Below are 14,226 nucleotides of genomic sequence, written 5' to 3' on the forward strand. Positions count from 1 at the left end.
TCCGTTGTCGCTCGTTCTCCTCTTTTGATCGACAAAGTTCCTCCTCGTACTCTGCTATCGTTCTTTCAAACAGCCCAAATATCTCTTCAGCAGCCGCAGTTAGTCGCTGCTTCACCAACGATCTCAGCATTTGGACTTTAGACATGTTCACACTTTAAAAACACAACAAAGACACTCTGCTAACACGTCTTTCTGCTGGACGCCATCTTTGTTCATTGTGAAGTTAGCCACAGTAAAGAATACAACTTCCGGGTCGATCAGTTGCTGAGCTTCAAAATAAAAGTTCATGTTCGAACTGTTGGTTATATTTACAGTGCTTTTTATTTAATACAAAATATTGTAGCATGTGTCACAAGGTCCTCAAAGTGAAAGCTGTAAATATATTAGTGTAACCTCTATGCTGCTATTGTTGTCATCCTAAACCAGAACCACTGAGCACTGAGAGCTTTTTGAGGTTTAGCGGGCGTTTAAAAATCAGTGATGGTAAAAGATGTTCAGAAAAGGTTCAAAAAGTTTTTTCACCGGTTATTGGAAGACATTGATTGAACGGTTACATTTAGACCATATTCCACTGAAATTAGCAATACTGACTTTCAACTTAACAATCTGGATGTGATTTATATGCAAGACTCCAAAATGATGATAGGGCATTATTTGCACATTGCAGAGGTGAAAAACCCCACCATTGCAAGTCTCAGTGAGACCCCTTCCCCCTTAAAGTCCACTCAGAGATTACAATCAGAGGCTTGTCATGTGTCATGTTCAGTTGTTGAGGCGATTTGTCCCAATTCTCATCTCTCCATTTCCTCCTCATTTGTATTCACTGTGATCAAAGGCATTCACCTTAGTTTCCTTATTGCAGGGGAAAGGACAGGTATTTACACTGGCGTTTTCCATAAGGCTCTCTGGACAGGCTCATAACATCATGAATAAACCTGGGGAAGAAACAAGATGATCGTTAAACCAATGTCTCCAAATAGTCGGTGAAAAAACTTTCACTTTTGATCCTCTTCTGAACGTCTTCTGAACCTTTTTTCACCAGTGACTGTAGAAGTTTAAGTCTTTCCAGCAGAAAACTGCTTGCTGGGTGATTAAAAAAAAAAAAAAAAGGTTTAGTCTTGAACTTGGAAACAAAAACATTTCTCAACACAAGATCCAAATAAAGTTGCTGTTTCTGAAGCTTTCAACCACAACCTGAGCCGTCCTCAGGGAATCTATTACTTGGTTGTCATGGAGATGTCACTATATGACATGTTATAATGTTATCAATGTTGCGGGACGTTTAGTTTTTTTAGTTTATTTGTTTATTTGAAAAGGGACAATGTACATTAATCAATATTTAAAAAAAAAAAAAAGTAAAATGCACCCGAAATAGCCGAGAGGCTAATTTTCATCGGTAGTCCCTTTGCCAGTTGTTAAAGGCATCAATAAAATACAACATCCAATATATATAAAAAAATAACCCATTAAAGATAAACATTATATACAAGACAAACATTCTGTACGGCACACACATACCGTTGAGTGACAATGACCCACAATTGCATGATGCACTCCTATATAATAGTGAGGCAAACATCAGTGTTCACGTTTGTGTTTCAACAATCCATTTCTTGGCATTGCGCTTGAATGAATATGACGGAGATACTCTGATTGATTGTGGTACTGAATTCCATTGATGTGATGCTCTGAAGGAGAAAACTGCATGACTGAATGTAGTTTTTCTTAAGGGAATTGTGCAGTCTCCCCTCACTGCACCTCTCGTACCCATATTACCAGAAGATCTGATATTAACGTATCCAGATAGAGCAGGAGGAGCTGAACCATGCAAGATCTTATATACCAGACAGATGTTTTTGAATATAATGAGGTTTTCCCAACTAAGAAATTTATATTTATTCAGTATATGACAATGATGAAATCTGAAAGGTTTCTTGTCTAATATTTTAAGTGCTTGTTTATATAATGATTCTATTGTTTTCATTGTTGTGGTGTTTGCAGTAGACCAACTTGTCAGACAGTATGTGATGTGGGAGAGAACCACTGTGAAGAAGTACATCTTGGCTGCTTCAGTTGAAAACGAGTCCCTGATGAATCTGAAGTTTGATAAACTGAACTTAACTTTGTTCCTGACTTTCGTAATGTGGGTTTTGAAGCTGAGGTTTGAATCTATATGCAGTCCTAGGTATTTGTATTCTGTAACCACCTGTACCCTCTCTCCAGAGATGAAAACATCTGGCATCACATTTATGTTTGTTTTTTTCTTAGAGAAAAACATACAGACAGGACAGTTTAAACCAGGCTGTGACTAATAACATAGCATCTGCTAACTTTGTTGCAACTTCCTCTGGTGTTTTTCCATGACCAATTATAACTGTGTCATCAGCATACATTAATATATCACAATTATCACACACAGATGGTAAATCATTGATGTACATGCTGAACAGAATAGGACCGAGTACTGAACCTTGTGGGACACCAGTTGATAATTGCAAGGGGTTGGAGTTACGATTTTCAATTCTAACAATTTGAGAACGAGATGAGAGGTAGGATTTGATGAGGCTGATGAATTCCATGGAGAGATTGAAGTTCAGGAGTTTGTTCAGTAGAATTGAGTGGTTAACAGTGTCAAATGCTTTCCGCAGGTCAAGGAAAACAGCCCCCACTGACCCTCCTGTGTCCATTGATGCTTTAACCCTTTCCATAAAGTAGCATATTGCGTTTTCTGTAGAATGATTGGCCCTGAATCCAAATTGCATTGGATGCAGAGAGAAGGAGCTGTAATTGAGGTGATTAGTGATTTGCTTGACGACCAATTTCTCGTATACCTTTGACACAGTGGGTAAAATGCTAACAGGCCTATAGTTGGAGGTAAGGAGATGGTCACCACCTTTGAATATGGGAATGACAGTAGCCAGTTTCCATGATTCTGGGAATTTCTCCTCACTCAGTGAGATATTTATGATGTGTGTTAATGGGCCAATTATTGATGGATAGATTTCTTTTATCATTAGTTTGTCCATTCCATATACATCTGTAGCTCTTGAGGACTTGAGAGATGTGATCACTCTTGCGACTTCAGACCTGGATACTAGAGTTGGACGTAATGGGGGTTCATTTGTACCACTGCTGCCAGTAGTGAGTTGTTGTAGTTGTTGTATAATATTTTCAAGGTGTGGGAAAAAAAGAAACACAGAATGAATGACGCAGCTCTTTAAATTGTTGTGTTGCCCTTATTAAGTTTTATCAGTCAGAAACACTCAACGCTTATTTATACCAACATGCAGATTTGGTCCCCTCCCCAATGTTGACTCCATGGCTACAGCCTTGCTGAGAAAACAGTAAAGCAAACTTAAAAGATGACAGTAGTTTCCCTTTGCTTTAATTTAGAGAGAAAAGTTTTAGTCTTGGACTATATATGCAATATTTTCTCTCTTTTTTTGTTTGCCTGAAGGCAAAGTTAATGTTATGATTTTATTAGACAGTTTAACGTTGTGAAAGAGCGCCACCACCTGTGCACATATACAAATGAAAATAGAAAAAGCATCTGTGTAGGAAAGGCTATCATTACTGTTGTAAATAAGCCCAAACCAGATCAATATACACAATATGTAAAGCTTATAAAAGTACATCACACGATCGTATAAAAATAAAAAATCTACAGAAACCAGGTCAAATGTATCATTCAATTATCATCACATGCCTCAAAAGAAAATAAAGCAGTTCAGTAAACGCTGTGAATGGCAAGATTTGAAGTTGATAAGATTCTTCTCAATTCAATCTATAAAAGAAGAGTTGTTTTGAAGAACTAATATGAGACATCAAGAAAAACCAGGATCATAATTCTAACAGTGAAATAATACCCAACCCAAAATGTTGTTTGCTTACAGCAGAAACTGTTCTCATTTCAAAGATGTCAACAACTGTTTCAACCCTCTGCTGCTCCAGAGTTTCATCACTGCTCACAGTGTCATCTGAAGCAGTAGTTTTAATGCCACTGCTACCGATGACACACTTATGACCAATGACACGTGACTGCCTGATTAATCTTAAATTTAAATATTTTCCCACACTGAGCAGCTGAAGGGTTTCTCTCCTGTGTGGTCACTGTGTCTTACGAAATCAGCAGCAAAAAGGTTTTTCTCGAAGTCTTAATCTCATGTGAAAGTCTCAATTTTTCTTCCAAGGATTCTTGTATTAAAAACTGAACAATTACATGGTTTCTCTCAGTGTGAATTCCCGTCTGATAAAGACCTGATGAATGTTATTCAGGCTGACAGATTACACTCCACTGACACTTTATTTTTCAGAATTTTACCCTGATTGAGATTCTCAGGGGTTTCTCCTGAACGAGCCTAAATCTCATGTTACAGACTAAATCTTCTTCCAAGGGAATATTGTATCAAAAACTGAACAACTTAATGTATGAATCCTCAGGTGCATTCTCAGACAATAGTGGACAAATATTTTACCATACTTAAAACGTTTTTCCAATGATCATCAGTGTTCAGTCTCAAGTTCAGAAGACTCTCCAGTCTTGTCATCAGTCTCAGGTTGTAAATGAGTATCTGGATCTGTGTTCCTGGCTGGTTCCATCAGCTTCTTGTTTCTATCTGTTGAGCTGAGCTGCTGGCTGGAGGCTCTGTCTCTCTGTTCTCCTCAGTCTGAGTTTGATGAGGCTGTGAGGAACGACACTGATGGTTTATGAGCTGGTAACGCCAGGTGAAACTTTGGTGACAAACAGTGCAGCTAAAAGGTTTCTGTCCTGTGTGTGTTCTCATGTGATTATTTAAGGTTTGTTTGTGAGGGAAGCTTTTACTGCACACTGAGCAGTTGAACGGTCTTTCTCCTGTGTGGGTTCTCATGTGTTTCCTTAAGTTTCCTCGTTCTGTAAAGGACCTCTTACAAACCGAGCAGCTGAAAGGTTTCTCTCCTGTGTGATATCTTGTGTGATCCTCCAATTCTATCTTACGATAGAATCTTTTCCCACACTGAGAGCAGCTAAATGGTTTCTCTCCTGTGTGAAATCTCATGTGTCGCCTCAGTGTTCCACTCTGACAATATCTTTTCCCACACTCAGTGCAGCTAAAAGGTTTCTCTCCTGTATGAAATCTCATGTGGTCACTGAAATCTTTCTTACGAGAAAATTTTTTATCACGCACAGAGCAACTCAATGTATTTTCTCCTGTATGAGATCTCATGTGTTCCCCCGAACCTGTCCAACTGTAATTTCTTTTCCCACACTCAGAGCCGCTTGGTGGTTTCTCTCCTGAATGAGTTCTCATGTGTGCCTTCAGATTTCGCCGTTCACTATATCTTTTCCCACACTCAGAGCAGCTAAATGGTTTTTCTCCTGTATGAGTTTTCATGTGCATCTTCAGAGATCCACTTTGACTGAATCCTTTCCCACACTCAGCGCAATTGAATGGTTTCTCTCCTGTATGGGTTCTCATATGTGTCTTCAGATTTCCACCTACACCAAAAGTTTTTCCACATACAGAGCAATTAAATGGTTTCTCTCCTGTATGAGATCTCATGTGTGCCTTCAGATTTCCACGTTCACTAAATTTTTTCCCACACTCAGTGCAGCTGAACGGTTTTTCTCCTGTATGAGTTCTCCTATGTAGCTGCAAGTGTAGTTTGCGTTCAAATCTTTTCCCACACTCAGAGCAGCTGAATGGTTTCTCACAACCACGAAATCTCAAATCACTGACAGGGTCTTCATCATTTTTCAGGGACTTTGAACCTGACTGAGGTTCTCTGGTCTCTGTCCAATCATCAGTGTCATCAGTGTCAGGCTCAGAGGACTCTCCAGTCTTGTCATGTGTCTCAGGCTGTAAATGTGTATCTGGATCTGAGTTCCTGGCTGGTTCTGGTCCTCCACAGTCCTCTCCATCAGCTCTAGTTTCCATCTGCTCAGCTGAGCTGCTAGCTGGAGGCTCTGCCTCTCTGTTCTCCTCAATTTGACTTTGATGAAGCTGTGAGGACTGAGGTTCTTCCTCTTCATCTTCAGCCTTCAAAGGGACAACAGCGAATGTGAAGGTGATATCATCCTCCTCCAGCCCTTGAAGCTGCTCTCCCTCCTGACTGATCCAGAGTTCCTCCTGTTCCTCTTTAATGTGTGGAGGCTCTGGGTCCTCCTGGTCCTCTTTAATGTGTGGAGGCTCTGGGTCCTCCTGGTCCACACTGGAGCTCCACTCCTGCTGCTCAGGGGGAACCTCTTCTTTAACCACCGACAGCTGCTGGACGTCTGCAGGAAACAGGAAACACACAGATGTTACTGTCACTGAGCATCAAACAGCTTCACAGTGTTCACTCAGCTGTGTCAGGTCTCTATAACATCTGTAAGTAATCACAATATCACTACACTGTAGGTCTGCGTTCAGCTTTATAGTGAATCAGCTGAAATGGTCACCTGTGCATTCTGTTAGAAAGGCCTGGGCTGAGATGGACCTATAAGACTAAGAACCTCTATAGCAGTTCTTCCATTAGTTCAGGTTTTTCACTATTTTTTTGTTTTCCCGTCACACAGCAGGGCGGGTAAAATAAGTTTACCTGTTAGAGGTGAGCTGTTGGCAGAAGTGCAGTAACATCTAACACTTCACTGTGGCTGTTTCTGGTTTGACTCTCTCCCAGCTGCTAATAAAGTTCCTTTAATTCCGTGCTATATATTTCATTTCCGATAAATTCTTCACAGAAAAAGTGCCTCGTTATTTTGTTATGTAAAAGCAGTGAAATAGGGAAATAGTTTTCATCAGCAGTAACTTGACATGCCTCCTTTACATGTGACAGCAAACACAAAATAGTGGAAGTATTAACAGGACGCAGGAGAGAAACTAAACTTCAAATCACACAGATTCAGTTCAAAGCTACAAAAGTACTGAGATATTTGACAATGTAATCCAACCAATCACCCTCAAGATAATAAAGTTTGGTGTCCAGTAAGTCAGTGACACTGTGCCAGTGAGGGCAAACATCACACAGAGACTCTGCACGCACTTTCTGTAGGTCTAAACGTTTAAAAAAACCAACAACAACCAATGCACAAAGGCCGGAAGGTAAAACTCCTAATGACAACAGAGAAGCTAACGACAGCAGAGAAGCTAACGACAGCAGAGAAGCTAACAGCACCACAGAAGCTAACAGCACCAGAGAAGCTAACGACAGCAGAGAAGCTAACGACAGCAGAGAAGCTAACAGCACCACAGAAGCTAACAGCACCACAGAAGCTAACGACACCAGAGAAGCTAACGACACCAGAGAAAATTTTGATGATATCATTGACTATAAACCAACACAAAAATGACAATCACCATAAACCACCATGTTCTGACACATTTTAATCCCAACACAAAATTACATCTGCGTTTTGGAACATTAAACTGGAAACCACTAACTACACAGTCCAGCACTGGGCATTAGGGCCGTAACGGTACATGTATTTGTGTCGAACCGTTCGGTACATGACTTTCGGTTCGGCACGACCCTGTACCAAATTATTGGGCGCAGGATATTATTTTATTTTATTTTGTTTTATTTTAATTCCGTTTTTGCGAGCCGAACCATTTAAAATATTTAGTTCCCTGACGGACATAATTGAGTGACGGACCGAGTCCGACCGTAAATCTCCGCTTTCACTTTGTGCAGCGCATTCTCGCATTTTGACAACATGGCAAGTGAGCCTGACGAACCTGAAGACCCACCCGCAAACCTTAAGTCCTCCGTTTGGGAACACTTTGGTTTCAGGGTAAAATACGAAGATGGAAATAATCAAGCTGACAAGACAAAAGCAGTGTGCCGACACTGCAGAACAGCGGTCGGGTATGTACTTGGAAACATGTCTAACATGCTAACGCATCTAAAGCGACGCCACCCGAGTTTGAACGTTAACCGACACGACTAGAAAAAGCAATCTGGTGCAAACTACGATATCGTCGTCGTTTAAAAAGAAAGAGCGTTTCCCTGACCATCGCGCTAAAGAAATAACCAACGCCATTGGAGTTGAGTAAAATTGTTTAAGCTGCACTTTAGATATAAGCATGTTTTGTTTACTGCACTTTAACAAAGTGGGAAAGCTAAGTAAGTTCCTAGTAAAACTGAATCTGAGCAGGCTTTAAAGCTGACCAGCTGCACTATACTTTTTATTTTAATTGAGTAAAACTGTTAAAGCAGAAATGTATATTTATATTTTTCATTCAAAAAATGTGTTAAAAAAACAGCAGGATTTTATTTTTCACTTTTATATTTCTATTTTCATTCAAACAATGTGAAAAAGCAGGATTTTATATATATTTGTTTCATTCAAAAATTGTGTAAAAAGAGTTAACTGCTGTGGTGGTATGTTTTAATAAGGTTACCAATAAGTAAAAGATATTTAATAGTTGTCTATTTTTTTCATTACTGTACCGAAAAAAAACGAACCGTGACTTGTGTACCGAGGTACGTACCGAACCGAGATTTTTGTGTACCGTTACACCCCCACTGGGCATGATGGGAAACGTGGGCATCGCTACATTATTTTAGTGGTGATTGTCTTGTCCCAAGATACAAGACTTCATTCTGTCAGTCTGCTCTTTCTGTAAAGGGGGCACAACTTTGGAACTCTCTACCCACTAAACTAAAATTAGAGACCAACAGTAATGCTTTTAACAAAGGACTTAAACAATGGCTAAAATCAAAACAACAGTGCTCACATGAATAGTTTTAACTGGTTGACTGCTTGATCATGTTGCCTTTGCTTTGTAGCTTATGTATTTATTTTAATCTGAAAAATTGCTTCTCTTTTACTGTTGTATGTTATTGTACCCTTCATTTTTTTCTTTTCTTTTCCTTTTACATTTATTATTTTTATCATTTCAAAAGCCTCCTGTGGACAAGTGTTGCGAATTAGCACGTGTGCTAAAACACTCAAACAATGCATCTGGTCCTTCCAATGCAATTGTGATGTCCACATCAAATAAACAATAAATAAATAAAATAAATAAATTATAGCTACAGTCTAAAAACTCCAAACTAAAACAAGGGTGATCGTGAATATAATGGGGATGAGCTGAAACACTTCGGCCTGTGTCAAATAACCATGTGGCTTTTTAGACAGTAAAAGTGGTGAGGCATTTTTTTCAATTTGATTTTTAGTATAACACATGAAATTAAATAAATTAAATTCATGCTTGTTCACATTGTAAGAAAATGGCTCTTTACATCTATTTTGACCTTTATATAGTGAATCAAATTTGTCCGTCTCAACAGGTAAAAATATAACGTTCGGGCGCATCAAATGTGCGTTAACATGACAGAAAAGGCCCTGTTAACGAGTACATTTCTGATGTCTCAAGATGTTTAGAACATTAAAGCTTCCGTGTCATTGGCTGCTGTCAATATACTCACCCCCTGGGTACATTTTAGCTATGTGTCTATCACCGGTCTTCTAGAATCAGCCAACATGCTTTTTCTTATTTTGCACAATGAATGGATGGTAAATACACTTTAAAGTATCATATTTCGTGCCACCATCTGCTGGTGGGCCTTCACGATTTGCATATATTATAATATGATGTACTTCCACTGCAGAAAAGATAAGATGATCACTAAAGTTAGGTAGGGGGAAGAATGGATGTATCATGTTGGTTATCGGTCAAATAAGGCATTACATATTGGATTTCAAAAATATCCAATATCATGCAACCCTGGTCCTGGATAAGAAAGTGTTTGGGAGCCCCAGCTCTACAGGTCTCATTTACTTCCACAAGGTGAACAACATACCACAGCCTAGTGCCCAGTGTTTCATCCAGTATAAATCATGTAAAACTTCATTATTGTACAGAGCTTTTATTTTGAAGTGTCGTTTCCTGCTGTAGAGTGAGTGCCTAACGGACAGACAGCACACAACTTCACACACGTGGCCAAACTCCGGTGTGATGCTGAATATATCAAACTTAGTGTAACATGAACTGATGACTAAACCTGAACCTTCGTGGCTGAACCAGGTGGAACCACTGGTCTCATCTGTGTGGACACTTATTAGAACACAACGTATAGCGGACACTATTTCATCAGTTCCTTCTCTTTCACTGATAAAATGGCTGCGCCCAAGACGCTAGAAATGTTCTTGTTAACAGGGCATATTCTGTCGTTTGAACGCGTTATATTTTCACCCGTTAAGACAAACTTTTGACTTATTAACACAGACGTCAAAATAGACATTTAGAGCATTTCCGCCTTAGAGGAAATACACCCAGGAGGCTAACGACACCAGAGAAACGTCGACAGACTGAATATTTATTGAACAAAGCTGCAGTTATATTATTAATAATGAACTTGTAATGTTTAATGAACAAACCTGCTCTGTGTAACCGAAGCTGAGGGTTGAAAACAGCGTCCAGTAGTTTCCGTTGTCGCTCGTTCTCCTCTTTTGATCGACAAAGTTCCTCCTCGTACTCTGCTATCGTTCTTTCAAACAGCCCAAATATCTCTTCAGCAGCCGCAGTTAGTCGCTGCTTCACCAACGATCTCAGCATTTGGACTTTAGACATCTTCACACTGCAAAGACACTTTGCTGACATTTGTTTACACTGGACGCCATCTTTGTTCAATCACTGTGAAGTTAGTAAGAATACAGCTTCCGGGTCTGATGAGTTGCTGAGCTTCAAAATAAAAGTCTTTAAATGTGTCCGAAATTAGGCTTACTCAAAAAAACATAGAGGAAAGTATAACAAAGAATGACATCCATTGAGCTCAGGACTCAGGAAGAGGAGTGTTGATTGTGAAGTTGTACTGTAGTAGTTATGATCATCCAGGTCATCTAAATCACTACCTCTTTTATTGTGTATTTTTCCTCCCACTGTTGAAGGCTCTTCTCTAGTCACACAGTTTATTTTTTTTAAAAAGTATAAAGCTTTAGGAAAGCTGTGGAACCCTCTCCCCCCAGATCCTCTGACTGAATATGATTGTTTTTCTTTCTCTGTATGTTTTTACCCCTGTAATGATAACAAAAAAACAGGTACTATTAAAAATAATAATTTTTATTGAATGTTAAATATATAACCCGTTCAAATATCTTCCATGTGTCCGTTGGATGCATTTTTTTTTTTCAAATATATGCACTTCCATCTGTGTATGTATGGGCTGTTTAGTGCTTACAGGGGTTTTGATTTTTGTAAAATTCTGTAAATCATTTAATCTAGATTAAATGGTGCTATATCATTATTATTATTATTATTATTATTATTATTATTGAAAAGAACATCTAATGGCAGAAAGACATACACTGAATTAACTTGACAAAGAAAAGGAAAAACTTAAGAAGAAGCTGAAAAGGATAGTGCACCCAAAAATGAAAATTCAGCCATTATCCACTCACCCATATGCCGAGGGAGGCTCAGGTGAAGTTTTAGAGTCCTCACATCCCTTGCAGAGATCCAAGGGGAGAGGAGGTAGCAACACAACTCCACCTAATGGAGGCTGACGGCGCCCCAGATTCAAATGTCCAAAAAACACATAATTGAAACCACAAAATATCTCCATACTGCTCGTCCGTAGTGATCCAAGTGTCCTGAAGCCCCGACATAAAAAGTCGTTTGGAAAAACGTCATTTGAACTCTGTTTTTAGCCTCATTGTAGCCTGTAGCTCTGACTGCCTCTCTGTGCACCGCGCTCACATGTGTGCGAGACCAGCGAAAGCATGTGACGTGACGGACGAGCAGTATGGAGTTATTTTGTGGTTTCAATTATGTGTTTTTGGACGTTTTAATCTGGGGCGCCGTCAGCCTCCATTAGGTGGAGTTGTGTTGCTACCTCCTCTCCCCTTGGATCTCTGCAAGTGATGTGAGGACTCTAAAACGTCACCAGAGCCTCCCTCAGCATATGGGTGAGTAGATAATGGCTGAATTTTCATTTTTGGGTGCACTATCCCTTTAAGATAAAAGACAGAGAATAGAAAATATCTGAAAAACATTTTTTCTAGACTTGAGGGGCAGATAAAGGATAAAGAGAATCAGATAAAGCAACTCAAACTGGAGCTGGAGGAGGTGAAGAGACAGAGGGAGGACACTGAGAGGAAGCTCTGGTCAGTGAACAGGAAGAAGACAAGATGGACCCCGACACACAGAAAGCAGCAGCAGAGAAAGATGAAGCCATCAAACTTCTTTTCGATACCTTGAATGATCTTGAGAAGAAGAGGGCAGAATGTCAGAAAAAGCTGGAGAGGAGTGAGACCCTACTGGAGAGTATGAAGAAGGAAGAGATGATTTTGGAAGAAAAGAAAACCAAAGTAGGGCTACAGCCGACCTCCATGGCTAAGGAGTGCTCACCTTTGGTGGGGTGTATTTCCTGGAGGTTTGGGGATGTGTTTTTTGCAGTGGAAAGAGTTTTAGTACAACTACCTGCAGAAACAGTGCTCTTATTATCATCTTTTTCAAGATTTCAAGGTTGCCGTCACCAAGTTTGTAAACCTGGTCTCGTCCCGTAGTGTCAGAGGCAAGACAGTTTACCACAGACACAGGTATATGGTGAAATAAAATAAATATATGCACCTTTATTAAAGATACAAATTCATTACGACTATTAACTGACACCCCAAAACAGAAAATCCCCACAGAGGACAATTCTTAATGGGTACAGGAATCCATCCCAAGACTAAGCACCACACAACACAGCAAATGGGTATGATCAGTCTTAGTACACACCATAGAAGCTCGTGATTTTTTTAATCTACTACCAATGACCTGTGATCGAGTCCAACACTTTACAGTAAAGGAAAAAATAAGCAAGACTCACTCTGATGTTCTTATTGTCTGCCGTTAGTGTTCTGGTAAGTGATGTTGTGTCAGTGCATGCTGATCAGGGATTGTGCCTCTTGATTAAAACAATTAAAGTGTCTCAGAGGTCAAACAGGCTGCTGAGTCTCCTGGCTCCTCTTGATCAGTGGTCCAGTCTCAGGCTTTGTAACTCCACACAGGGCTTGGTGTGTATTTACGCCTAACAGGGTAAGGTCTGTATACTGCGACAGAGAAGAGCATCGAGGAGTCCTTCCTCAGTGGCTCCCCTGAAAAAAAGCAAATCATCAGTGTCAAGAGATTCAGAATGTCTCATGTCTGAGTATGAGCTTATGTATTTCAGTTGCTGAATCTAAAGTTAATTATTGATCCTTGGAAAAGTTTTCTGTTGAGTCAAAGTCTCACCAGCTTTTTCTGGAACTTTCAGGCACATCTCACAGTCCGTCACAGCAGATGGACTTTTCTACGTTATGTGATGTCATTATTAGAAACCAACAGATATTGACACTGTCTGTTTACAGTGAGTCTTCCATTAAACTTCAAGAGACCACAGTTTGATTCGAAATGCTTAGCGGTGATTGTGGCTCCAGAACCAGGACGTGATCGTGTCCTTACCAATGTATCCGCTACATATTAACCTATAAATATAATGTATCTGTGGTTTGCAGAAACGTACAATGTCAACATTTATTCTGGCATTTAGTTTAGTTAGTTTCTGTGTTTGTGTTGTGTGTTTTTTGCACGTGTGTGTTTACCTTTGTGCTTGCACCTCTGCATGCTGGTGACATCAACGTACAATACAACTGAAGTATCAGTTTTACCTGCAGCACAACATGTAATACCGTTACCAGCTGGGTTTAAAAAATTTAATTGAGATACTTTTAGGAAAATTGAATTCTTTGTCATTTTTTATGGTTATCACAACAACTTCAATGCCGTGACCAAACCTGCGATTTAAAGGTCCAGTGTGTAGGATTTAAGAGGTGTTTTGACAGAAGTGGAAAATAATATAACTATTGTTGTTTTCATGAGTGTACAGTCACCTGAAATTAAGAATGTTTTTGTTACCTCAGAATGAGCCGTTACTGTCTACGTACAGAATATTGTTTCTACAGTAGCCCAAAAGGGACAAAGCAATCACTGGCTCTAGTTCGGGCCATTTGCATTTTCATGTTGGCCACCAATGCCAAAAGCCACCTTTCATGGCGGTATGACACTAGCTGACCAAACGTCCTCTTTTGCCCGGACATGTCCACTTTTCACGTCCCGTCCGGGGCGTCCGGGCGGTTTTTATAAACTGATGATAATGTCCGGTTTTCTGTGTGCTTGTGTTTGTGTGTGTTAGAGTGCGGCACGGGCAGCATATTTCTGTCCGAACCCGAACCGAGCCCGACATTATTTAATGACCAAAGCACTGAGTTTGTGTCACACAGTTGTTACGGTTACAGGC

At 39.8% G+C, this 14,226-nt stretch overlaps 2 protein-coding genes across 2 annotated transcripts in view; both read right to left on the bottom strand.

Moving 5' to 3' along the window:
• Positions 1 to 1,424: 1,424 nt before the first annotated feature.
• Positions 1,425 to 10,596, bottom strand: LOC126403820 (gastrula zinc finger protein XlCGF57.1-like). Its single transcript, XM_050066618.1, has 2 exons — positions 10,343 to 10,596; positions 1,425 to 6,253 (listed from the first exon to the last, which is right to left on the bottom strand). Exons 1-2 carry the CDS (start codon positions 10,563 to 10,565, stop codon positions 4,599 to 4,601), a joined length of 1,878 nt encoding a protein of 625 aa, XP_049922575.1. The 5' UTR covers positions 10,566 to 10,596; the 3' UTR covers positions 1,425 to 4,598.
• Positions 10,597 to 12,825: 2,229 nt separating this feature from the next.
• The window catches only part of LOC126403844 (uncharacterized), a 6,330-nt gene continuing 4,929 nt past the window's right edge, over positions 12,826 to 14,226 (bottom strand). Inside the window, exons 5-6 of the mRNA XM_050066657.1 lie at positions 13,532 to 13,597; positions 12,826 to 13,045 (exon numbers count right to left, since the gene is read on the bottom strand). Of these exons, the coding sequence (XP_049922614.1) occupies positions 12,936 to 13,045; positions 13,532 to 13,597 (176 nt within the window). The 3' untranslated portion in view covers positions 12,826 to 12,935. The remainder of the gene's footprint in view (positions 13,046 to 13,531; positions 13,598 to 14,226) is intronic.

Source organism: Epinephelus moara, chromosome 17 (genome assembly GCF_006386435.1).
Source record: "Epinephelus moara isolate mb chromosome 17, YSFRI_EMoa_1.0, whole genome shotgun sequence".
NCBI classification, from domain to species: Eukaryota; Metazoa; Chordata; class Actinopteri; order Perciformes; family Serranidae; genus Epinephelus; species Epinephelus moara.

Coding starts and splice junctions, on each gene's coding strand:
- LOC126403820 (XM_050066618.1), bottom strand. CDS start 10,565: ATGTCAGCAAAGTGTCTTTGCAGTGTGAAGATGTCTAAAGTCCAAATG. Junction 6,254..10,342: donor GCTTCGGTTACACAGAGCAG/GTTTGTTCATTA, acceptor TGTTTCCTGCAG/ACGTCCAGCAGCTGTCGGTG.